Source organism: Vipera ursinii (assembly GCF_947247035.1).
Source record: "Vipera ursinii genome assembly, chromosome: 2".
Taxonomy (NCBI): domain Eukaryota; kingdom Metazoa; phylum Chordata; class Lepidosauria; order Squamata; family Viperidae; genus Vipera; species Vipera ursinii.
In genome coordinates, this window is record NC_139513.1 from 275148439 (window position 1) to 275176172 (window position 27734).

A 27734-nucleotide genomic window follows, 5' to 3' on the forward strand; every position below is an offset into this window, starting at 1 on the left:
CATTTTAATCTATTAAATTATTGAATGTTTGTTTCTTGCTATACTTGTTATCCTTCTGCACTTAGCACAGTGTTGCTCACCTCAAACAGGAATAGTGTGATGGCTATTTATTTATTTATATATGTTTCTATATGTCCTATCAGTTTTATATGAATGGCCAGACTCACCCTCCAGAATACAGTTACATTATGTTGCTCCAAGTCTGGGTTAATATATCTCCAGACATCAAGCAATCCTGATGGAGCTGAAAATCAAAGCATGCAACACATGATATAAGCAGGCTTAATAATCAAACAGAAAGAGTATAATTATGTAAATACACTGTTATATTAATATAATATATTCTACACTTTCACAAGTCACAGACACCTTAAGATGGACACTTGCATTCTTTGACAGTGCTTACAAAAGTTTCATCCTGATAACCATTTCTTTCTTATTTGAATTGTCTTTGTGAAAGAGGTGATGGCTATTCTTGAAATAAGAAAAGAGGATATAAATTCACAATACAGTATTAATACTGTACATATCAAACTGAGTGCAGATAAGAACAAAATCTCTCATTTTGAGTAGAAAGGTTACTTTTATTTATATTGTAGTACCAGCTATTCACAAAGAGAAAAAAAAGATCAAATTTTCAAACCATAAATTAAACAAAACCATCCTTAGCCTACTCCACAAAAAATTAGGATTAACCATAAAAATGTTTATATTAAAAGAACATTTTGAAAACTGAATAGCAATAACTGCAGGGCAAAATGTACAGCCTTTCTGGAGATTTATTTTTCCTTCCATTCAATTGTATCTGATTCTTGGCTCTAAAAGTCCATGCAGTTTTCTTGGCAAGGATTTTAAGAAGTGGTTTGCCATTGCCTCTATCCTAGGGCTGAGTGTGTGTGACTGGCCCAAGGTCACCCAGCTGGCTTTGTGCCTAAAGCAGAACTTTAAGTGGAGGAGCCAGATTAACTTAGTGCTGCATTACTAACTTAATAACTGCAATGATTCACTTAACTACTGTGGCAGAAAAGGTTGGAAAATGGGGCAAAACGCACTTGTCCTGCTTTCCGGTGCTTTGGAGAATAGCTTAACTCCCTCTTCTTTGTGGCAGCCCCTGAGATATTGGAACACTGCTATCATGTCACCCCTCACTCTTCGTTAAACTACACATACCCAATTCCAGCAACCGTTCCCTATATGTTTTGGCCTCCAGCCCCCTAATCATCTTTGTTGCTCTTCTCTGTACCCTTTCTAGAGCCTCAACATCTTTTTTACATCGTGGTGACCAAAACTGGATGCAGTATTCCAGGTGTGGCCTTACCAAGGCATTGTAAAGTGGTATTAGTACTTCACTTGATCTTGATTCTATCCCTCTGTTAATGCAGCCTAGCACTGTGTTGGCTTTTTTGGCAGCTGCAGCACACTGCTGGCTCATATTTAATTGATTGTCTACTAGGACTCCGAGATCCCTCTCACTACTATTGAGCAAGGTACCACCTATACCTGTGCATTTGATTTTTCCTGCCTAAGTGTAGAACCTTACTATTTTTACCATTGAATTTCATTTTGTTAGATAGTGCCCAGTGTTTGAGTCTGTCCAGATCCTTCTGTATTTTAAGCCTATCTTCTGGAGTATTGGCTATTCCTGCCAGCTTGGTGTTGTCTGCAAATTTGATGAGTTCCCCATCTATCCCCTCATCCAAATCATTGATGAAAATGTTGAAGAGCACTGGGCCCAGAACAGAGCCCTGGGGCACCCCACTACCCACTTCCTTCCATGTAGATGCAGTTCCATTGAGGAACACACACTGAGTACGGCCTGTCAGCCAGCTACGAATCCATCTGGTGGTGATGCTGTCTAACCCACATTTTTCTATCTTATCAAGTAGTAGGTTGTGATCTACTTTATCAAATGCCTTACTGAAATCCAAGTAAATTATATCTACAGCATTCCTCTGGTCCACTAATTTTGTCACTTGGTCAAAGAATGTAATAAGATTTGTCTGGCATGATCTGTTTTTGACAAACCCATGTTGACTTTTAGTGATGACTTTGATTGCATCAAGGTGTTCGCTGATTTGTTGTTTGATTATCTTTTCCAGAATCTTCCCAGGTATTGAGGTCAGGCTGATAGGTCTGTAGTTTCCTGGATCTATTTTTTTCCCTTTTTTGAATATGGGAACTACATCAGCTCTCTTCCAGTCCTCTGGTAGTTCCCCAGTGCTCCAGGATCTATGAAAAATATAGTTCAGTGGTTCTGAGATCACGTCTGCCAGTTCCTTGAGAACTTTGGGATGTAATCCATCTGGCCCTGGTGATTTGAACTCGTCTAGGCTGGACAGGTGTTCACTTACCATTTTTTTGCCTATCTTAACTTGCGTTTCTATTCTGTTTTTTATGGCACTGGTTTTGGTAGGTTGGACTGTTTTTTCCCTTTGTGTAAAGACAGATGCAAAAAACGAGTTAAATAGTTCTGCTCTCTCCCTATTGCTTGTCACCTTCTTGCCACTTTCCCCCACTAATGGATCAATCATTTCCTTAACTTTTTTCTTGTTTTTTATATGTTGAAAGAAGCATTTTTTGTTATTTTTGACTTTGGTCGCAAGCCTTAGTTCATTTTGAGCCTTAGCTTTCCTCACTTCATCTTTGCAGGCACGGGCTATTTGTTGATATTCTGACTTAGTTATGTGCCCCTTTTTCCAAATCTTATACTTGTCCTTTTTATCTTTCAATTTATCAGAGAGTTCTTTATGCAGCCATGCTGGTTTCTTTTGAGAGCTGTTATTTTTCTTCTTTGTTGGTATTGTGCTAGACTGGGCCTTTATTATCTCACTTTTCAAAATTTCCCAAGCTTCTTGAGTTGTTTTCCCCTTTAGGATTCTCATCCATGGAATTCTTCCCATGGTCTCTCTAAGTTTATTGAAATTAGCTCTTTTAAAGTCCAAGAGTCTAGTTTGGCTGTGTTCTATTGCTTGTGCCTCCAGAATGTTGAATTCCAATATTGTATGATCACTTCCCCGCAAGGTTCCTGTGGCTTCGACACCTTCTATCATTTCATCTCTGTTTGTGAGAATTAAATCCAATATGGCTAATCCCCTAGTTCCCTTCTCTACTTTTTGGGAGAGAAAGTTGTCTGCTAGGTTTGACAGGAATCTGTTTGATCTTCCACTTGGTGCAGAGTTTGTCTCCCAGTTGATATCAGGGTAATTAAAGTCCCCCATTACTATCGTGATGTGCTTCTTACATACCTTAGTTAGCTGACTAGCAAAAAGTTCATCTATTTCCTCTGCTTGGTTAGGCGGCCTAAAGTATACACCTATGGTAATGTCATTTCGCCCCTTTTATATTGACTGAAATGCATAACTTAACAACATAAATGTTGGGTTCAATTGTGGTCTGTATTGGCCTGCACTCTTTCATCCTCTATCTGTGCTAGCTGGAGATAATGGAAGTTGTAGTCCAAGTACTTGGAGGATACCAGATAGAGAAGATGACAAAACTCTAGGCTCCATTTCCTTTAAAGTTTTCCTCCACAACAGAATGCTCACCAGCTTCAGGAGTCTCAGAAATTATATTCTCCGTCCAGCTACTCCATTTCCAGGAGGGACCAACATCTGCAGCACAGCGTACTTTTAATGCATACTTTGTAGCAGGCTGCAGTCCACCTAGCTGGAAGTGGGGAGGGAAATCTGAATTGGACTGCAGTGTGATATTGTACTGCAAAACATAAAAGAGTAAACCTGTTAAAAGGTCAAATATTGTCTTTCTCTGAGATAACTTTTTTCTGAAATGTAACCACATATTTTACACCGACAGCAGATGGCAGCATTTTATCAATTTTGACTGATTTCCCCCCCCCCCAAAAAAATTAAAAAATAAGCAGGGTTAGATCTGCTTTTGGATTGGACTTCAGTTTATTGGAAATCCAGAGCTGTAGGCTACACTGAAAAATCTAAACAACAAATCTTGAAAAGCAGCAACTCCAGGCCACATCTATATATTACTTCCAAGAACCTACACAGACATATCTATGAAGCTAGCAAGATTTTAATTTGATTTGAAAACATTTTCATTATGTGCATTCCTATCCACCTTTCCAATCAACTTAAACTCTGAAAAGTTTAATTTACACATTGAATCCCAATGTTTGTCCAAAGGGTTCCTCTCATTCTTTGGAACAGATCTGGGGGCTCTGCAGACAAGGTAACATTAGCAATTTCTGGGTCACTAAGAGAAGGACCCCACTAGATATACTGTAAGCCACTATTTGGTGGCTTCATAAAGGCTAATGAATTTACTATTTGCAATAAGATGAACTGTTCCATGATTGAGACTGGGTTGTAGTGTGTCTCAAGGTTAGAGTCTGTTCTGTTTTGCAATTGTCACACAGAAAACTAAAAGGGTTTCTGAATTAAACAAGACACATGTGAACCTCTGACTTCTCATGCAAGATTTATAATGCAGTAGGGAGAGTTGCTATTATTTTATTTAGATATAGATGCTTCTCACCTGCTTAGTCCCACCACCATTTGCAGCACTGATTTGGCATAACAACGATAGACTTGCATTTATTGGGTTTATATCCCAAGATAACTGAATAAAGGTAGTATTTTGATAATCGACAGATGGTTTACTGAAAATTACAGGACGAACTGGTTGAAAAGAGAAAAATGAAGGACTATGAGAATTCCGAAAAGAAAGTAAATCAATACTTTGGAACATAAAAACAACAATACAAACAAACAAACAAACCCCTCCAAAATTGCTTTATTATCCCTGGATTTCCCTTCTCTGTCATGAAACTCCAAAAGATCTTCAGGCACAAAAATTATGGCAACCATCTATTAGGTTTTGTCTTTTTCCTACTTCCTCCACTTCAACTTATTTTCTTTTGCTCCAGACTTGCTTTCTCTTCTCTTTCATTCCCATCGGAGAAGTGTGCCCTGTTTCCCAACACAGTCGGTGCACTTCCCAAAGACAGGAAAAGAAGGACATGAAAAAAAGATCTCTTTCTCCTCCTGCAGAAATGAGGAGGGTAATCATAATTTCCCTGGCATGATGGTGCTCAAAGGAATCCAATCTACATACCATGTTGCTGATTTTTGTAACTTGACTCTTCTGGGTGACGAATCACCATGAAGAGTGAAGGGCAACTAAAGGAACCCCAAAAGCTGAATCAATAGCAGCTTAAAGTAAACCAGGAGGAGAAAAGCAATGGGAGCAGCTACACAAACTAGAAATTCTAAATTGCTTAAATCACCCAGTGGCATCTGTAGGAAGAAAGGTCATAACAGGCAAGACCCTGCACACAATACAGCACAAGCCCCGCCCTTTCTGTACATGTTGTGTGTAAAAAAAAATAGCCTTGGTGGAGCAGTGGGCTAATGCCTCCTTAAGTAACACCAGCTGCCTGCAATTAGTGCAGGTTCGAGTCCCACCAGGCTCAAAGTTGACTCAGCCTTCCATCCTTCCGAGGTAGGTAAAATGAGGACCCAGATTGTTGGGGGCAATTAAGCTGACTTTGTAATAATGCCGCTTGGGGTGTGTGTGAAAGCCCTAATAAGCAGGCATATACATAGAATGAAGGCTACTGCTAAGCTTGTAAGCCGCCCTGAGTCTTCGGAGAAGGGCGGGATATAAATGGAATTAAAATAAAAAATAAAAAATAAATAAAAAGGGGCATCATGACATGTCTCTTTTGACCCTCACCTCCTTTTGTGAAAATCACTGATTTCTACTCAATGTGGTATTCTCCAGATGTGTTACACACACAACTGAAAGACTTAACATGTAGGTCATCAGGTTAGATAAGAATGGACTAAATGTCATGTTTCTTTACCAAGTTTTCAATTGTTCTGCTTTTCTCAACATCAGAGAAATCATCAATTTTTATTTATCAGTGAGGAAACATAACAGGAGAAGAAACAGCAGATTCCTGCAATTTCAGCTACTCCAGACCTTTGTTTTGTGGGACAGACAATTCTATTAGCAAGAACCAATCAATATATTATCTTGAGCTCTCACAAGTACAGGCTAATCTGTTCCTAAATTTTACTTTACATTTTTATCCAGTTAGACTGTGACATTAGGATGAAACATAAAAATTAGTAAACAAAATCAACCCTTACCTATGTGCATTACATTAAAACTAAGCTGCTCATGTTTCTGTCCAAGGCAATTTCTGGCGGTTAACCTTACATTGTATAGGACTTGGTTTCCCATCTTGAATGAACAGCTATTTTGGAATTTTGTACTGCAATATATTTTTGTAGAAGAGCTATCAAAAATAGCATGGGAAGGAGAAAAGACAATATTTATTTTATTTACAGACAAAAATAATACATTAAAAAATGATGTTTGCCTACAAGTTCAAGCTTTATCCTAAACTAAGATTTATCTCTAAGCCACTATAAATGTCTGTATTACAGGCATACAATGACCTTAAGCAAAATGTCAAAGGTTTCGTCTATTCAAGTTAAATATGTAAATAGCTTATTTGTTTTAACTTTCTGATAATCACCAATCTCTTTTATCCAAGACAGATTTTGTCTCCTGGCATCAAGGTCTTCAACAATCCCAAATATTCCTTTCAAAGATACCCCATAAATCCTGATACAACTAATCTAAGTTCCTTCATATTATGCTTTGGATTGACTTTGGAAGACTGATTTGAGAATACTTACACATCAGACAAAATAAATTCCATTGGACAGGCTTCCCTAAAGAAACAGTCTTTCGATACATAAACAGGATTCCAAGTACATCTAATATTAATCATGTCTTCAGTTTCACAGCTTAGATTTTGGGGTTTATCAGGCTGGTCTATTAAAACAAGTTCAGATTCATATGTTATTTTCTTATATATTTCATCTATACAATTACTTTCCAAACAAATCAAGTTGATCGCCTTGATTTCCCCCCCACCCCCCACCAGCAGAAAAATGATAAATGCAAGCCTTGAGAACAGATACTGAATCCCTCCCCATCTTTGGATATCCTGTCCCCTTTATTCAAGGATGTTTCCAATGACCGTTGGCCAATAAAGATGATAGAAAACTGTACTTTCCCTGCCCCTGCTTTATTTAGAAAGCGAAATTGGCTCACCTAAGTATTTCATTCATTTTTATTAACATTATATTCTGCTTTTTTGCCAGGAATTCAGAAAAGCATACATAGTGCTTCGTCATCTTGTTTTTATCCAGAATGTCAGGCACAAGCAACCAGAGCCACTTATAAATAGCTAACAGCAGCAACTATATTATCTACTACTTATGATAAAAGAATCTCAACTGTCCTCCCTTGGAAACAACCACATAATGGATCTTGGGGGAAGATTATTAGGCTTATGTTGCTTGCAGCTGTGAAACAACTCTGAGCTGGCCCCTCGCTTTGTCAGGAGTGTAAATCAAAAACTCCCGTATCTTTGTTTATCAGAGGTTGATGAGCCGTGGTTCATCCAAAACATGGTACAAAACAAGTAAGATAAAGAAAACCCGAAACATATTTACTATAACAACATGTTAATCAAAAAACTCTTAACTGACTACATGTTCTGCCTTACCGAACAGCACAAAGAGAAGGGGAAAAACCAATTGTTTTTTCTTTTATGCGCACGCAGTAGTAGAGACGGAGATTAAACCAAAGACATGCGCACGCAATAGTAGAGACAGAGATTAAACTAAAAAACATAGTTGGATATGTGACAAACACCATAGTTATAATGATAACAACACAGCTGGCAAAGAGCAAACTGCAACGTGCTTAGCTGACAAACACAAAAATGCAGTGACAACCCCTTCTTTTGTCAGTAAAGCAGAACTCAGGTAAGGCACATTTTCTTACGCAGATACTCATGCTGAGCTGTAGGAAGTGGCTTAGTAAGCATATCAGCAATCTGATCATGTGTAGACACATACTGCAATTTCACAAGCTATGTTTAACTACTTGTTTTATATTTTTATAACGGATGTCAATGTGTCTAGACCTAGAACCTGTAAATCGTGTTTCAGATATATAAACCAGATTCATTGTCTTCCATCACAGTAATTGGTCGAATCAGGTGTGTCCAGATTATGTGATTTCCTATCACTCACCTAATCAGAATATGCATAACAACATAGTTCTACATAATCAGTATATGTGGGGTCTAATAATAAATTTATGTTTTTAGTGTGTTTTAGGTATCTCAATAATTGCTTAACACATGTCCAATGAAACTGTTTTGCCTTGCCTACATATTGTGATAAGAGATTAACACTAATTGCAATGTCAGGTCTAGTCCAACTACTAATATACAACAGTGACCCAATTACTGAGTGATAAAGTGTTTGATCTTCAAACTCAGGACTTGGTTCATATGCCAAGTTGTGAAAATCAGTTTGCATGGGTATACTCACTGTTTTAGCATCCTTCATGTTACAGTGATGCAAAAGTTGTTCAATTTTATCTTCTTGTGAGAGACTAAACCCCTTCTGCGTTTTGACAACCTGAACACCCAAATAAGTATTAATATATCCTAAAGACTTCAATGTGAAATACTTTTGTAAAGCTTTAGCAAAGTTCTCACTCATCTGCTTATTTGGACCAATATAAACAATATCATCAACATAAACAAGAACTATCTCATACCTATTGTCAGATCTTTTAGTAAACACGCATTCATCAGATTCGGACTTAATAAAGGCCATTGAATTTAGTTTGTCAGAAAGACATAAGTTTCAGACCATAAAGACTTTTGTGTAGGAACCACGTATCCCCTTCTTGCTGTCGGAATCCTGGAGGACCTTTCATGTAGATTTCTTCATCTAGGTTAGCATGTAGATAAGCTGTTTCAACATCGAACTGGAAAACTTCTAAATCAAGAATAGTTGCAGTGACTAAGGCAATTTTCACATTGCGAACTGTCGGTGAATAAGTATTTGTATAATCTTCAGGATAACGTTGAGTGAAACCGTGAGCTACAAGCTACAAGACTCACCATTCAGCTTTTTTTTAATTCTGTAAATCCACCGAGTGCCAATAACTTTCTTGTTTGCTGGAGGGCTTGCAGGCGTAAACACCTGAAGTTTCTTTAGACTGTCCATTTCAGCCTGCATTGCCTCATACCATTTATCTTGCTCTGGTTCAGGAAGATGTTTGATTTGTATGAACTTATCAGGAGGAAGAGTAACATTACAAATCAAAGGTAAAGGTGCTTTTGTTACTTGCCATGAATACCGTTTTAGAGGGATCCCCTTTGTGGTCCTCTTGGAACGTCTTGGAACAACCATCCATTCTTCTTCCATTTTGTTCTCGTCTTCATCATTGTCGCTAGCATTAGCATCGGCGGCTTGCGAAGATGGAACAGTAGGTTGATAAGAACTTGTGGAAGGAACATTCGCCTGTGAATCATGATCATCAGGCTGCGTGGTATCAACAGCATCATCTCTAGGAAAATAAACTCCAGGATTGTTAGAATGAATCCTGGACCAATCAGCATCTTCCTCAAAAGTAGCGGATTGGGAAATCACTATTACATGAGTGGAGTCAATATATTTGGTCCATTTTGAATTATCATCAATACCAATAAACCTCATTCTTTTTGCCGCAGGACCTCCTTTCTTTCTTTGAGCTAAAGGAATGTTCACCATAGTGTATGAACCAAAAATATGGAGATGCAAGTGATCAGGCTTGTATCAATATAACATAAAGTAAAAGGGATCTGATTTATTACACTACTCCAAGTACAGTTGATAATATGATTGGTATATTTAACAGCCAGGTTGGCATCTTCAAGGAGGCAACGCATCATTGTTTGCAAAACCCCATTTCTACGTTCTGCCACTCCATTTTCAGCTGGAGTGTAAGGAGCTGAGGTCTGATGTAGTATGCCATTCTTATGCATCCAGTCCTGAAAACGCTGAGACATAAATTCAGCACCGCGATCACTCTGAATTCTAGCTATGCTAACATCGTGTTGGCTATAAACAAGAGCGGCAAAGTCTTTAAAGATCTGAAAGGTCTCAGATTTTTCTTTCATAGGAAATACATATCCATATCTAGAATAATTACCAACAATTGTCAAAAAATATTTTTACGACCAATTGTTGGCGCAAAAGGACCCACTATGTCAGTGTGTACCAAATCAAAAATGCATGTTGACAGGCGTGTAGTGCGCTTTGAAATGGCTGCTGCTTTGGAGTTGGATTTTTTCCAGACAGCACAATCCAAAAACACCTTACACCCCTTTAGATCTAAACCTCTTACAAATTCTGGCATCTTCTTAAGAACACGAAAACTGGCATGACCCAATCGTCTATGCCACTTATGGATACATCTGTAATGCAAAGGTTTACCTATTAGTGAATTCTTAACATTAACATTTTTATTAAAAACCTCAGGCTTGCTGTGAGCAATCTGTGTCTTATTTTGTTTTTTGTTGGTTTTAGGAGCTTTTGGAGTAGCAACAGAATCTCTCTCTGGAACATCTCTCACTGTGTCTGCGCTCTCCTCTTTTGGATCTTGTATATTTGCCTGCTCTTGCGGCTTAAACTTTGGCTTTATGTAATAAACACCACCAATCAACATGGTTTCAGAAATAATATCTCTGTCTTTAACTAAATAGCTTGCTTTTTCAAGATGGTGGACCTGAAATTTTAATACTCTAGACAAGTGGCTCTGACTAAGCAAATTACTATTTGCTGATGGTACATAATAAACATCAGGAATAAATGCATTGAGCTCTTCAATATAAACAGTTCCTTTTCCCATAACCTGAACAGGAAGATTTGAAAGAGAGTAAAGTTCACGAAGTTCAGATTCAGGCTCGTGCATTTCTGTATAAAGCTCCTTTCTATAAGTAACATGTAATGCTGCTCCACTGTCTAAAGTCCAAAGTAGTCGTCTGTCGTACTCTGGTTGAGATTGTGGATCGCTGGTTAAAGCTAATGTGGCAAGTGGAATTTGCGGATCACGCCTGGGACCACGACGACCTTGTCGTCCACCTCTACCTATGCCCCCTCTGGACTCTGGTCTTCTAGGCTGGTACATGGGGGGCGCTGGAGATCGTTGGAAACAATCCCGGGTAACATCCCACACGATTGCAGACGTAGCATCTTGGCATCCTTGGAACGTAGGCTCTGCCATAGGCTCTTCCACGAAAAGGACATCTCGCTGGAGCTCTTGATACAGGTGGTCCTCTTAAATATGGCATGGCTTGCATAAGTGCCACTTCTTCAGTTAAAATTCTGCATACATGATCCACTGTGCGTTGAGTAATGGGTACTTGATTAATTTTTCTAATAGCATCTTTCCATTCATAATTCAGTGAGTTAATAATAATGCTGCTCATTTGAAAATCATCAATAGGATAGCCTTTTTCACCCAGTTCTTTTCTTATTCCTTTCATTTTAGTTAAATGTTCTCCAATATGTTCACCAGGTTTTAATCTCGAACCATGGAACTCAGACAAAAGTACACATGTAGACTCAATTGAAGTAGGTCGATAGCATGCTTCTAATTGATTCCAAATTTGTTGGGCAGTTGTATCTTGTGAAAAAGTGAGCTGTAATTCAGTGTCCATTGACATCAATAATGTTGTGCATGCTCTAGTATTTAAGTCCCATATATCAGGAGTCCACGGCTGGTCAGGATTAAAAACCATGCAATGGGTACCTTCTCTGCGGAGCAAAAGCCCAACTTCACTGACCCATGCCTTATAGTTTTGTCCTGACCGCTTCAATTTCAAATCACCAACCAATGGTACAATAGAAGATGCCTGTTGAGAAACATGCATTTGAGGTACTGGCTGTGCAGGTTGCGCAATTCGTACTTGACCTGCAGGAGGCACCAATGGCGCCTGTGCCAGGACTTGCGGCAGTTGAGTTGAAGCTGTCGCAGGTACCGATGCTGGCTGTAGCTGTAAATGAGCTGCAATTCCACCCTGGCCAGCAGGAGGCGCTGGTGCTTGAGCTGAAACATTAAATCGGCCTTCAGATGGTGCTGGTCTTTGTATTTGAGAGCCCAGTGGTAGCTGCACTTGGGCTGAACACCGCTGTGCTCCATCTGGAACAGGAACCTGAACAGTAGCGACATTAATAGGAACTCCAGCACCATCAGGGGCCGAAGCCCCCGATGAACGGACCGACCCCTGTACAGGCACAACGTTTCGAGGAGATGTTGCAGCTTGGAGCAATGATTGATTAATAGACATCTGTGAAAAAATGTGCTGCAATCTCTGTATTTGCTCCTGTAGTACATATAGTAATTCATTTCTATCTTGTAGAACAGATTCTCCAGCAGATGGTGTTATAACATTACATTCAGGCATCACTATAGCCTTGACAATGTTGTGTATCATTTGATCCTGCACAGCATCATGGGACTGCGATGTAGATGCTTTCTGTTCCCATTCGTCTGACACAATACCCGCTTGTGGGAATGACTTTGGCTTGGAAGAAGGCAATATGGTGGATTCTGGAATTTGAATCACTTTAGAATCCCTCTTATTCTGCTTAATCAATGATGCATATACCTTTGCCTGAAGCAGCCCCTATTCAAATGCCTCTATTTGGTCAAAATAACTTTGCACAGCCTTCCCATGCAGGCTAAGAGGTGAATAATGAATTTCAACTTTTCCTAGTGAAACTTTAGGTCTAGCACCAAACATCTCATAATCTGCATAGGCCTCTTGAGTATAAACTCTTTTTGGGGCAACTGCTTGAGAGTTTGTAAAATCCAAAGACGGTGTAACTAAATCATCGACAGGGGCTGCAGTTTCTTCTCCAAGACGCGTTGCAGAAGCAAGTGGAGTCTGTAAACTTGAAGGGAGACACCTCTGTGAAGTGGGCTCATCCTCTTCATCAGACTGATAATGAGCCTCCTTTCTGCCTGCTCTTTTTTCTCGGCATATTCTGGTAATTAATCACAGCGTTCCTCAGTTGCTGAACTAACCGACTAATAGCCTATACGCTTATCAGCATCAAAAAATTATCTCTTGAATGTGAAAAACAAACCATCCTCTGCTACCATGTCAGGAGTGTAAATCAAAAACTCCCGTATCTTTGTTTATCAGAGGTTGATGAGCCGTGGTTCATCCGAAACATGGTACAAAACAAGTAAGATAAAGAAAACCCGAAACATATTTACTATAACAACACTTTAATCAAAAAACTCTTAACTGACTACATGTTTTGGCTTACCGAACAGCACAAAGAGAAGGGAAAAAACCAATTGTTTTTTCTTTTATGCACACGCAGTAGAGTCAGAAATTAAATCAAAGACATGTGCACGCAATAGTAGAGACAGAGATTAAACTAAAAAACATAGTTGTATATGTGACAAACACCATAGTTACAATGATAACAACACAGCTGGCAAAGAGCAAACTGCAATGTGCTTAGCTGACAAACACAAAAATGCAGTGACACGCTTGGCCCCTCCTTCTAGCCTAGTGGGTCAACCAAAGTGACCGACTGAGCTTCTGAGATCAGGCTAGAACTTGAGTCTCCCTATTCTGACTGTATTATACCCACTCAAGAAAGTCACATACTCATCTCCTAGCCAATGCTACATATGTTCAAGATTATCTGCAATTATCCAAGTGGGTTCACAGCATAAGAAAACTTTTGGTTATATGTTCCCTTCTTTTGTGGCTTTTGTGATCTTTTTCCCATTGGGAAAGTGAGAGAATGATCATTGATTTGCAGAGAGCAAGAGGAAAAGTCATTTGTAGTTGTGGCATCTGGTCAATCATTGCTGACCTCTGCAAAATGTAATAGGTTTGGCCCTTATTAGAAATGGATGGGAGAATACCTGAAAATCTTAGAATAGTGGACTAGATTGAGCAATAGAAAAAAACATTTTCTTGCTTATTTTAATTTTTATTTCTAGTCTGTCTTTGACATTTACTTCCATAAGCAGCCATAGGAAATTAATGATCCACTCCCTTTTGGCGAGCAAAATAAAACCAGATTTTTGTGTTTTGTAGAATTATCTAAGGTCCACGCACTTTAGGGCATGAAATCTTTTAGTATTCCAGAAAATTTAGCATAATCACAAAGACAACTTTTAAGATTCAAATTTAAAGTGGTTAAAACAATCCTGTTCTCTCTAGCAGAGGTGAGCAATGTGGGCTCCTCCTAATGTTACTAGATCATAACTCCCATAATCTCTGATCACTAGCCATGTTGGTTGGGATTACTAAGTCCAGACCTTTTGCGACAACCCAGAATGTTCATAGTGACAAACAATAATATTGAAAATTTCCTGCTTACTGGTGAGGTAGAAATAAGTTGAATTATTATCCTGGGCTTCGGGAAAACCACAACTGAGCTGAAAGCAAAGAGGGAATGAAGATGTAGGCTTTCTAGTAAATAATATTCGTTGCTGTTTTGTTGTCACATTTTCGTTGTAAAATGAAAAACTAGTTACAGTTTTATTTTTCTTTGCAATGCAGCAAAATGTGATGTTGGAACCTCGCTCAAATACTTTGTTTTGAGGAAAGATGTGAATTGCTTCATTATTGAGAGCATCTGGGCCTGCACAAAGCAATAGAGAAAAACAGATTTATTTTTCTTCATTTAATTATTTTATTGTTCAAAGAGTTCTTCACATCAGAAAAATGAAAAACCTCCATTTGAGCAAAGTGACATAATTTTCACTTGGAATTCTGGCAGCTGCAGGTCCCAGGAACATGTGGAGTTGGAAAATACTGCCATAGAATTAATTGCTATTGTTTATTCCCCATATGACCAACTGGGAGACTGAGTTGACAGTTAGATGGACTGAGAGAGTTTGTGGGAGAAATAAGATTCAAACTGCAGAAATAAGTATAATATGCTACAGTATTTCTCAAGTCAGGGGAGAGAAATCTTGTGCTATCTTTGAACATATGTGTTATTGTGGAAAAATGCATGGGGACCAACTGAACTGTAGATACAATAACATGTGTGCAGACTTACAACTAGGAGTTCCCCATGAGAGGAGAATTCTAATCAGCCCCATGTTCCTTTTCAAGAACATAAACTACACTTGATTTCTATTATCCCAGAATGCAGGTAGGTGGATTCTGGTTGAAGGCTAGGGGAAAAAAAAACCTGATGGTTTCCCTCTGGCCAGAATACGTGACTTATTAAATCCGTTAAGTGAGGCTAATTACTTGTCTACCTTAGATTTGCACATGGAGTATGGGCAAATGCCTCTGAAGGAAACCTTTAAGAAGAAAGCAACTTTTGCAATACTTCAAGAACTGTTGAAGTTTATTAAAATGATCATTCTCAAGGGGCATTTCCAAACCTTCAGAGGCTCAGATTTTAGTGAGGGAAGTGGGGCATAACCAGCCTTGAGCTTCAGTTTGCTCACTGTCACCCTACATACACTAAGTCCCTGTCCTAATAATAAGCTAATTATTTGTGAAGAGGGAGAGAAAACAGGAAGAGAAATTCAACATGTCTGAAAAAAAGGAGAGGTTAGAGAAGCTGCACAATGCAATGCATCAGCTTTCTACTGGTAATTGGACTTTACCATCTGCTGCTACCCAATCAGTCCAGTTACTCCAAATTTTAGAAGGTGCCACTTTGCTCCTTATTCTGGCTTCATGAGTTGCACACTGCAAAGGCACCTCAGAGATAAAACTCCATTGGTGAGGTTGTCTTGATTGATTGAGAACTGTTGTATAATTCGCCTAAAAGTACACCATAAGAAAAGCTAATTAAAAAGGAACCTAAACCAACGAGAGAATAGACTTTGGGTCTTTTGATTTCACTCTTTCTGTATTCCGGATGCAATGAATTTTATGAATACAATTTTGAATTACTGGTGTAAAATTTTACCCACTGACTTTGGCTAGGATGGCAGATAAAACTGGTAAATAAATAAATAGTTGACAGATGAGATAGACAGACAGACAGACTGCCAGACAAATATAGCAAAATTCAGAACCATTTGGGTTAGGATACTGACTACAAAATATGAAGCAGAGCAACGCCTTGGACTCCTTTTTTGACAGTGTTATTGCTTGAAATATAACTGACATCTAAAACCAGTATTGGCTGTTGTAACAAAACCTCACATCTTCACAGCTTTACAAATCAGCTGCAACTTCTTCCCACTCCCAAGATATTTCCCTTAAAAGTATTAGAAGACTATATAAGTCAGCCATTACACACCTCTCTGCTTCTTCTCACATAAAATACAAATAGCCCTTGACATATCACCCTAATGGAGCGTGCTCATTACAGTTGTATGTTATGACAGTTGCAAAATGACCATTTTTGACCTCCGTTAGGGCTATCATTAAGCAAATGCAGCAGTCATAAAATGAACTGCACAGTCATTAAACGAACAGTGTTTCAAGCTACGAAATCTACTGCCTTTAGGACCACTGTAATTCTTCTTGCTCTTATCGCTGTGAGAGCTGAGGAGTTGTTTTGGCGAACTGAAGGTTCTTATCAGAAGATGTATTGGACAATGTGACCTGAATAGTCAGAGAGGGGGGGGAGAATTTTACTCTTTTAATTATCTGTTTCCCGCCATTTCCTCAGAGCTAGCCTTAATTCAGTTATGCTGGTTTGATTCTTGTCCAATAATAATTTACATTAGAGAATGCAATGACTCTGGTGTTTTGCTTGACTGGGCTTTTTCAGCCGGGACTTGACACTGTGATCATTAAGCAAACCCATCATTTGCTATGATGTGCTTTTGCCAAAAACAGAAGGTAACTTCTGGTTGTCTGCAAAACCACCATAACACACAGTTACAGTATGTGTCTACAAAATGCTGCAAATAGTTGTAAATGCATCTTTGTTGCCGAGCATCCAAAGTGCAATTCATGTGACCCTGGGGGTGACTTTTGGAACTTTGGAACTCTGTAGAACAACACTGCACTATCTTGCAAAGCTAACATAATTCAGACTCTTGATTTGCTATCTCATTTTTTGCCACTTCAATGTAACAATGATCATGCAATGGCATGATCTTTTCCCAATCTTTAAAATTTCAGTACCCTCAAAATAAATAAACTTACTCCTACCTCCCCAATCACACCTATACTAAAAGTCTAGAATTCTTTTAAAGGGGCAGCAATGATTTCCCTCCAGAAGTTGTTTTTTTTTAGTCATATGCCATTCTGTGAAAAACTGATCAGGACATTGTTTCTCTAAGATGGAATTTTGCTACAGATAGCCTGTGTTTAGTAACCACACTTGGGTCATTAAATGGAGCAGTCACTAAACTGCAACTGAGCTTACTGTATAATCTGACTTCAGCTTTGCTTTGCAGACTGGCGAAGATGTAAATGTGACAATTGGTCATAAAAGTTGATTTTTTATCAACTTCAGAACTGTAAATGATTGTTAAACAAGGTAAAATGAGGATTACCTGTAACACTATTTATGCATTAGGAAAAACTACAGAAATACAGGAACAGGCATTTCTCATAACATGGGCATAATAGCAAATTCTTATTTTGTCTCCTGTTTCAGCTATGAGAACTTGTTCTTTAACAAAAAAAGAGGGAGAGCATCTTAAGGACCAGGTAAATAACTCCCACCTCTGAAATCTATGCATCTAGTTTGGATTTAGGTTGAATTTGAACATTTCTTTCCACCGAAGACTTGGATTCAAGAGGAAGGTGGTATAAATTCCTGAGCCCCATTTTGAAAATGATACTTACATTCAAAATAATTGTTCCATTTTCTTCTCTTAAACGAATTTGGATGTTAAAAACAATGTCTATTTTGGAATTAGAGTAATCACTAACATCCCATTCCAGTAGCAGTCGTTGAACTGAATTATTTGAGTAAATCCTAAGGTTTCTTGGTTCAAACACCTGGTTGCCTGATGGGAAAAAAAAGAATGAAAAATGCAAAAATAATGAGTGATCAAAGTGTTTCTTAACCTCAGCAATTTTAAAATATAAGGATTTCAACTCCAAGAATTATCCAGCATGACTGGCTGGGATATTCCAGGCTCAAAGACCACAAATATGAAATTTGCTGAGAAAGTCTGATCTAAGACAGATGAATCTATGAAGTAGTTATAGGTTGTAACATTTATACAAAAAGAATCTCATTTATTTCTGCAAATTATTTTCCTTAATCTGAAGGTTCGGTTTACATGCTAATTTTAATTTAATATGCTCTTTTAATTAAGAGCCAAAACATTTGGGGGTGGGGGCCATGAGTCTGATTCAGGTTGAATTTTGGTCTTTTTCCCCACCCACTAGCTCAGAGTGATTAAAATGGGGAGAAAAGATTAAAACCAAGACTTAACAGTATGTATGCATTAGAATGGAAGAGACCAACACAGGAAAACACCAACACTCATCATCTCCCAAATTATTCATTCATTCATTTATTCATTCATTCAATATGGCTGCCCATCTCAAATGGCTGACTCTGAGTAGCAAACAATCAATTAAAACCAAAGTGCAATCATAATAGAAAAAGAAAATTAAGCTGAGAAAAATGACAATCCATAAATTTCCCCCAGATCCACCTTTTTTTTGCTTATTCACAGAAATTCATAAGAGAGGAGATAGTTCTTACAGTCTTAGACATGGCATTTATATTTAGATTCCACGTTCATCGCCTTCAGACCTGATCTAGAGCTGGCTATCACACTACTTCTTAGAATGGGAGACGATCCTAGAATATGTTTCTTCAGAGGAGGACTGAGATCAAGTAGAACCAGAAGCTTCATGGGACAATAGTCATGTCACTAAAGATTCCTGCAGTATTACAGTGTAGTGAATATAGTGGATGGCCTTCAAGGACAAGAGAAAACATGCTAACAAAGCAACAATCAGATTAACAAAACTTGAGCCCAAGCCAAGAAATTGGTTTCCACATCTCTGCTCTGCTCATCTCTGCTCTGTGGCATATTGATATTTCCCTAATTTACCCCCTGGCAGCCAGCTATGCTTCTAATCCACCTGAGACTTTATTCTCTGCTACCATCCCCAGCTCAGTCTAAAATGTATCCAGCCATCATCAATCTCTGAGTTAAGCATAGGATCAATTAGGACTACTTTAAGTGAGTGACCATCCTAAGTTGTCTTGCATTGGGAATACTTTGTCATTGGCTACAAAGCTGCCTAATTTAAGCATGTCCTTTAAACTCAATTCTTTCACAGTTCTTTTAAAGAGTCCAGGAATTTAGTAGTTCCATTAAAAACACTGCTGTATATACCTTGATTCTGAACCAGACCAAGAAATAATGGTGTGCAGAGAAGTATTGTTTGAAAAACCCAATGGTCCATCTGTTACTCCTGAAAGATACAAGCAATAACAGAATACAGGTTTTTTATCAATCATATTGTCCAGTTCTTCAGCAATCTGATACTAATTTTCATGCACCTTAAAATAAACAAACATCAAAACAGTTGGTGGGTTTTATACAATAAGATGAGCCATCATCATATAAGGCTTCCTAAGGTATTGGGCTACAATGCCTTAAATCCAAATCGACATTACTGAAAAGTACAGAAATTGTAACCAACTTATCTGGAGGGTATCAGGTTGGGAAATATTTCTTTAAATCAGCATTTTTTTAATTTTCCACTTTACGATGTGTGAACTATGGCTCCCAAAATTCCCTAGCATCCATCACATTGATGGTTCTTGAACACTTTGAGGGTACAATCCATCGAAATCCATGGGACTATGAAAGTAACTTTTTAATTGGAGTGATTGTGCATAACTCTGCCTCTCTAATGGACAATTTAAAATAGGTCCTTTAACATATTCATTCTAACTTGAGCTTTTTAGTCATTATATTTAATATAGAATAGGAAAGCCCCCCAGCTGCCTGCTTAAGATTCCAGGTTTGGTGCTTTATACTCCAGCTCCGATTCATGAAACATCTTAAAATGTTAACATGTTAAAATACACACAAATTGTTCAGTAAGAGGAAAAGATAATAAATAACTAATGTCAGAAGCAAAGGAAATGCAGCAAGTAACTTGAAAGCCACATTATCAACTGTAATGATAATGGCTTAAGAAAAGTTGCTGATAAGACAAACATCTTAGCTGTTGAGTAAGCATAATCTGATCTAAAAGAAAATATTTATGCTCAACTCACAAGAGAGAACAATAATATTGTTATTGAAGAGGGCTGCACCCAAGGCTGCAAATGGACCATTACTGACTAGGGTCCTAATTGTAAATTATCTCCTCTTAAGATGGCCGTCTATATTGCTTCTTTTATTTTCAAACCTGATAAGCCAGCCCTTCTCTCATTTTGAGCTGCACAAAATCTTGCCCTTGAGGCATCAATGTGTAATCCGTGGACTCTTCTATGCTATCAGAAATCTGTCAATCTTTTGGGTCACTAGATCCCCATGCTAAATCCCCATCCCGCATGCTGGTTGGGGATTGCTGGGAGTTGAGGTCCATATGCCATCAAGTTGCTGAAGCTGAGAAACATAGGACTAGACTGCTGAAGGAAGGAATTCCCAGTAGGTCAGCCCCTCATCCCCCCCCCACACACACCTGGGAGAAAGTAGAAAGCCACTCGTGGTGGTGTGATCTCACCAAAGAGATAGGTCACTTTTGCAAGTGTAACACTTGGTAAACATACCACTCTGTTCCGACCTTTATAAAATAACACAGGAGTTAATCTCCTCAATTCAGTAGATGCTACATCATAAGAGTTTTTGGGGTAGCCTAAAAGAACATTCAACCTCATTGGTGGCCCCCAGGGGGAGGGCGTTCTCTGTGGGCGCGCCAGACCTATGGAACCACTTGCTGGTTGAGCTCCGGATGGCCCCCGACCTTTGCTCCTTCCGGCGCGATTTAAAAACTTATCTATTTGAACAATCTGGCCTGGTCTGATGGGTTTAGGGTTGGATCTAATTTTAACATAGTTTTAATTATTGTATTATATTGGGCATAATTATTTAATTCTTTTAACCTCTTTTTTAGAAGAGAAACTAAAGAGCCTCTTGTTGCGGGTGAAGAAGGAGAGTGCAAAACTTGGGTTGAAACTTAACATTAAGAAAACCAAGATCATGGCATCTGGCCCTCTCAATCCCTGGCAAATAGATGGGGAAGAAATGGAGGTAGTGACAGATTTTGTTTTCTTGGGCTCCAAGATCACTGCAGATGGGGACTGTAGCCAAGAAATTAAAAGACGCTTGCTCCTTGGGAGGAAAGCCATGGCAAATCTAGACAGCACACTAAAAAGCAGAGACATCACCCTGTCAACAAAAGTGCGTATAGTCAAGGCTATGGTCTTTCCAATTGCAATGTATGGCAGTGAAAGTTGGACCATAAGAAAGGCTGAGCGCCAAAGAATTGAGGCCTTTGAACTCTGGTGCTGGAGAAGACTCCTGCGAGTCCCTTAGACTGCAAGGCGATCAAACCGGTCAGTCCTAGAGGAGATCAACCCTGACTGCTCTTTAGAAGGCCAGATCCTGAAGCTAAAACTCAAATACTTTGGCCACCTAATGAGAAGGAAGGACTCACTGGAGAAGAGCCTCATGCTGGGAAAGATCGAGGGCAATAGAAGAAGGGGACGACAGAGAATGAGGTGGCTGGATGGAGTCACTGAAGCAGTAGGCGTGAGCTTAAATGGACTCCAGAAGATGGTAGAAGACAGGAAGGCCTGGAGGAATGTTGTCCATGGGGTCGCGATGAGTCGGACACAACTTCGCAGCTAACAACAACAAATTGAATAAAGTAAAATGAACTCAGAAACGCATATAAAATAAATGAGGAATTTCTGGACTCACACATTAAATAAACTCTAATTCAGTTTGCTTGCTTTTGCAATAGCATGTTCTCCAAGCCCAGCTAACAATGGTTTATTCAACAAGCCATTGTTAAACAAATGTGTGAACCTAGTCCAAGACAACAGGGGACTGTTGACACATAGGTGAAATGGAGCAAACTTAAAAGGTAGAGACGTGCTCTTGACCTAATGCAGAAGGAAATGGGGAAATTATAAGAGAAGAGGGCACAAATATTTACCAGTTCCAGAGATATTATGTGATCTGAAATGATGACATTCACAGCATGGTTTTGACAGGTTATCCTCTTGTGATTCTGGTTCACGGAGTTCTTGAACCTTCAAACATTCCAAAGCTTTTACTGATAAAGAAAAACACAAATAAGAAAAAAATCAATAATAAATATAAGAAACATGAATGCTGGAAAGGGAAACTAAAGAAGGAAGGTAGGGTGGAAGAAAGGTCAACTGCAGATAGGAGACTAAGGAAAGACAAATGCATTTTTTCCCCATGAAGAAGAACCAGTTTGAAAACTTTATCTGAGAAAAAGGTTATTCCCAATGACTAAAAATAAAAACTGAATACATTATAATGGGAGGCCTGCTATGCTTTACAGCTGTAGATGTTTTTTTTTTGCTGCCCAAAATGTTTATTATGTTGTTATTTAAAAAGTTAAATGGCAGTCAAGGTGGTGCAACATATTTGCTTTCTACATCTAAAAGCTCATGAAATTTTGGACTGTAATTTTTAAAAAGTGGTTACCGTACATTAAAAGGGTTTTTCAATCCTACTTACAAACTTTCAGTTTTTAACCTCAACAGTCTGTGGTGCACACAAAGCACTCCATAAAACACTATATTGCAAGGCCAGGTGTATAAACCCTGGACAAAAATTGATTTCTTTAATAGCTCTAAAAATCTGCTATTGCTTTATTATTTAAGCCTTTTTTTCCTATTTCTTTTTTCCACTAGAACTCCAGGCTGACAGATGCAGAATCTGTTTTGAATAGCCTGATCGAAACTTCAAGAATTCACTCACTCTGCATGCCAGCAGAACTGTTGCTGGTTATGATCAAACATAATTTCTTGACTTCATTTGGACTTAGTTGATTCTCATTGCTCACTTAGTCAGCCTTCCAGGAAAAGAAATGAAGATACAAGAAATCATACATGCCTCACACAACCACACTCTAAGTTTCACATCAACAGAGTTCTTCAACCTCGTTGTTGTTTAAAGTTCAACTTTTGGCTCTTCTGCTGAATATAGTCTTGTTTGGTGGAAGTTGATGTAATGGAAACTTCTAATCTGGATGTCTTCCTCTACTCTTTAGTTGCTGTCCTGCCAGAAATCAGAAACAAAAATTTGAGAATACAGTGCCTAAGATTTCCAGCCAGACTGAACTGCCTGAGAGTTATGATATCACAGAGGACTTTTGATCAGGAAAGGATTAGAAGGTTGAATAAGTGCATTAGGTAAGTGCATTAGAGTTTACGGGAACTGTAAACCCAGGATGACTGCAGAGATACGAACACTCCTGAGAGCCTGGGATTCTGCCTTTAAAGCAGGGGACAGGGACGCATACAGAGAGGCCAGGGCAAATCTCAGAAGAGGCATTAGGATGGCAAAACAACAATACAAACAAAAGGTGGAGAACCACTTAGCAGATAACGATCCGAGGCAAGTATGGCAGGGACTGCAGCACTTAACCAAATATAAGGGCAGCACGAGGAGCATGGCAAACACCGATGCCTCGTTGGCTGAGGAGCTGAATATCTTCTTCGCCCGTTACGAGGTTAAAAGACCAGACCCCATAGCCTCTGCTGGCCGGCCTTCTGACTCTTAGCCACTCACCCTGTGTGAACACCAAGTGAGAGCTGTATTGAAGGCTGTGAATCCCAGCAAAGCCGCAGGCCCAGATGGGGTGCTGGGGATAGTGGTCAGGAATTGTGCCGACCAATCAGCAGGGGTCCTGACAAGGATTTTTAACATCTCCTTGCAAACGGCATGTATACCATCGTGCTGGAAAGCAGCTACCATTGTCCCAGTCCCCAAGAAAACTGCAGTTGAGTGACTGAATGACTACAGACCTATTGCATTAACGTCTGTAGTCATGAAATGCTTCGAAAGATTGGTTCTCCAACATCTTAGGACATGCCTCCCACTGGATTTTGATAAAACATCAATTTGCCTATAGGGGGAATAGGTCGACAGACAATGCCATAGCTACTGCTTTACACTCTGTAGCAAGTCATCTCGAGAAACCTGGAAGTTATGTCAGGATGTTTTTTGTTGACTACAGCTCGGCTTTCAGCACCATTTTGCTGAGCATTCTCATCGAGAAGCTGACTGACTTGAAATTCTCCCCCACCATCTGCGATTGGATTCAAGACTTTCTTAGGACCGGTTACAAACAGTGAGGGTCGAGTCTACTTTGTCCACCTCCCTGAAGCTTTGCACCGGCACGCCACAGAGCTGTGTGCTTAGCCCCTACCTGTACTCTTTATACACATATGATTGTGTATCATCTGACCCATCCACTGCAATAATCAAGTTCGCAGATGATACAACTGTGGTGGGTCTTATTACAGGTGGGGATGAGACAGCATACAGGGCGGAGGTACAAAAACTATCCATATGGTGTAGTAACAACAACTTGCACCTAAACATCGGCAAGACCAAAGAGATGGTGTTAGACTTCTGGAGAAAAAAGGAGGAACCTGCACCACTTTACATTGGGGAGGACTGTGTGGAGAGAGTTTCCTCCTTTAAATTTCTGGGAGTCTACCTCTGTGAAGATCTGACCTGGAAAGTTAACACAACCCAGGTGGCTAGAAAGGCCCAACAGAGGCTTCACTTTCTTAGGATCTTGCGGAAGAACAGGGTAGAACAACAGCTAATGACCCTCTTTTACCGGTCTACTATAGAGAGCGTCCTCTCATATGGTATTGTGGTTTGGTATGCTGGTCTGAAAGCCGCGGACAGGAAAGTATTACAGAGGGTAGTGAGCAAAGCACAAGACATTGTGGGTTGTCCCCTGACACCACTGGATGACATCGCCAGGGCTCGTTGCCTTGGAAGTGTGAGGAAAATTCTCAGGGACGACTCACACCCTGGACGGTATCTCTTTACTCTCCTACCATCCGGTAGGAGATATAGGAGTATAGCCAGCCATACCAACAGGCTGAAAAACAGCTTTTATCCGTGGGCTGTTAGGCTTTTGAATGGGATATAATCTCTGTGAATTTATGCAGAATTGACTTGGGAGGCCGGTGTGTGGTGTAGTTGGTTCACATGGTGTGACAGGATGGAGGGTTTGTTGGGGGAGGGAGCATGGGGGGAGGCTCAGCTAATCTCAATGTACACACGTTGTACTTTGACAATAAAGTTTTATTATTATTATTATTATTATTATTATTATTATTATTATTATTATTATCAGTGTGAATTGACTGGTGTTTCTCTCAGGCACTACATGAATCTCTTCAGGTTATTACTGTATGAAAGTAAGAATGAAAGTCGTTTTCAGTCAGTCAATTCACACTGATCTGAAAGACTTTTTAAAGCACTTCAGTCTTTCAAAAAAGGAATAGACCCTGCCTTAATGTGGGAATAACACTAGGAAGAAGAAGAGTATTTCAAAATAAGGCTGGCCGTTATCTTTTTGCTGACCCTGGTGAATTAGGAGCAGGGAGACTCAGGTATATCACAGCCACAGAAATGTGTTGAGTGATTTGAGGCAATCACTGCCTCTTAGACCAACTTACATCACAAGGCAGGACTTGTAAGGAAGAAATGAAGGAGAATCTCCACATAAACCACTCACAAATCTAAGTAATAACAATAAGTGAACCCCTGGAATACCACTAGATGGTGCTGTCAAAGTTGAGTTGTTTCACTGGAGTGGCTTCATGGTTTTGGGAGTGGAAAATTTCCAAATGGGTTTATATGTGTGTTTAAGATTTTTCTTGCATTTTATTATTTCAATCTTCTAGATGAAAGACAATGAACAAGCATTTCTCTCTCAACCCTCACATCCAGTAATTTTTATTTCTACCAATGACATAACATTGTGGTTTCCCAATAATACACAATTTCTCTATTATGACAAATATGCAATCATTTAGACACGTTTGAAGCTAACTGGGATCCAGAAATGAGGCTAAGAAATTTGAGGGGTCAGTACGCACATAGTCCATTTGTCTACACAATAGTGAACGTCTACACCAGACATGTCAAACACAAGGCCCGGGGGCCAGATCCGGCCAGTGAAGTGGTTTCATGCAGCCCGCGAAGCCATCCTGGAAACAGTGAGGGAACGGCCCCCACTGCCCTAGCCCTGGCCCAGAGACCCTCCTCCTGCCAGAGACCCTCAGATCTGTCCCACTCCTGCCCAGGCCCCCATAGGCACCCTTGATGCAAACAATATAGAGCTGGCCATGCCCACCCAGTAGGCCATATGCACTTTAGCCATGCCCACCCAGGCCACACCCACCCAGCCCCCTGACGGCAACCGCAATGCTGATGCGGCCCTCAATGAAACTGAGTTTGACACCCCTGGTCTACACCATTAAGCACTGTGTGAATCAGCAGACATGAATAAGCTGATCACTAAAATATAAGAATGTATCCAAATGCTACACTATCCACCTACAGAGAGTAGCTTAACCACAGCAGGATTCTTCATTATTGATCCGCAACACACTCACACATATATTCACCAGTATATGCCCTTTTCTAATCTCCATCTAAAAAAACCTAAACATGAATCACAAGGTTATGCCAAAGTAAGACTGCTTTAAAATAGGATGTATTCTGTTTAATGTTCAACTGCTTTATGTACACTGTACTTTATATATAAGCAAATAAATTCAAATAAAAATAGAAATATAAAGATATTTTAAGTTTATTTATTGGTTTCTTGACAATTTATCTAATTTTATTTCTACTTGGGAAACGCTTTTGGACTTTTGGGTTGAAACTGAGAAAATGAAACTTTGATTTTAGATTTTGATGATTCGAATGATTTTGGAATTATAGAAATTGCTTGAAATGTTGTGAAATATAAAGAAAAAGATTGAGGTTGTTTTAGTTTTGTAATCTACTGCACTGAAGAAAAGAAGAAGTTATTTCTTTTTTTTTCTCTTTGCTCTTTTCTCTTTTTTTCTTGTGTTTCTAACTTTTGTTTCTTCTACATTTTTGTTTTATAATGAAACTTAATAAACTAAAGACAAATTAAATGCATTTAATGTTTTCTTTAACACTGAGTCTGTGGATCCAAACTAGGATTCTGGGTGAAGGAATACAGGTGGTCCTTAACGTACAACCATTCATTTAGTTACAACAGCACTTAAATATATGACTTAGAGCAGGGGTCCTCAACGTTGCCAACTTTAAGACTTGTGGACTTCAACTCCCAGAATTCCTCAGCCAGCCCTGAGGACCCCTGACTTAGAGGCAGTCTTTGCACTAACAGCCAGTGCAGCATTCCCATGGTCAGGTGATCAAAATTTGGTTGCTTGGGATCTGGCATGTATTTACAATGGTGGCATCCTGAAGTCATGTGATCATCATTTGCGACCTTCCCAGCCCGGCTTCCAGCAAGCAAAGTCAATTGGAAAAGCCAGATTTGCTTAAAGAAAGCATCATTCCCTTAACAGCTGCAGTGAGTCACTTAACAACTGTGGCAAAAAAAGGCTGTAAAATTAGGTGCGACTCATTTAACAACCGCCTTGCTTAACAATGGAAATCTGGATCTCAATTGTGATCATAAGTCGAGGACTGCCTGCGTTGAATTGGTTTCCTAGCATTTTCTGCCCATCTAAGTCCACTTCTCCAAAGAGGTCACCTGCTTTTTTGGCAATGCTTAGCTACATCTACCAGCCTGTGGAGGTTGAATAGCAGCTGTGGGAAAGGTCAGCATGTTAGAAAAATTACAAATCCCCCTTGCCAACAGGAGAAATGGGTTCCTAGTGAAACGGAAAACATTCAGAATGTAAACAGCAGCCCTTTCTATGTAAATCATCAGCTGA

The 27734-nt window shown here is 39.3% G+C and overlaps 1 protein-coding gene across 1 annotated transcript in view; it reads right to left on the reverse strand.

The window, feature by feature from the left end:
• The window catches only part of OSMR (oncostatin M receptor), a 34352-nt gene extending 12019 nt beyond the window's left edge, over positions 1 to 22333 (reverse strand). Inside the window, exons 1-10 of the mRNA XM_083356805.1 lie at positions 21947 to 22333; positions 19165 to 19243; positions 17648 to 17811; positions 15499 to 15658; positions 14250 to 14513; positions 6681 to 6819; positions 6126 to 6274; positions 4507 to 4649; positions 3546 to 3714; positions 168 to 244 (exon numbers count right to left, since the gene is read on the reverse strand). Coding sequence (XP_083212931.1) covers positions 168 to 244; positions 3546 to 3714; positions 4507 to 4649; positions 6126 to 6274; positions 6681 to 6819; positions 14250 to 14513; positions 15499 to 15658; positions 17648 to 17811; positions 19165 to 19234 — 1335 coding nt within the window. The 5' untranslated portion in view covers positions 19235 to 19243; positions 21947 to 22333. The remainder of the gene's footprint in view (positions 1 to 167; positions 245 to 3545; positions 3715 to 4506; positions 4650 to 6125; positions 6275 to 6680; positions 6820 to 14249; positions 14514 to 15498; positions 15659 to 17647; positions 17812 to 19164; positions 19244 to 21946) is intronic.
• Positions 22334 to 27734: the final 5401 nt, after the last annotated feature.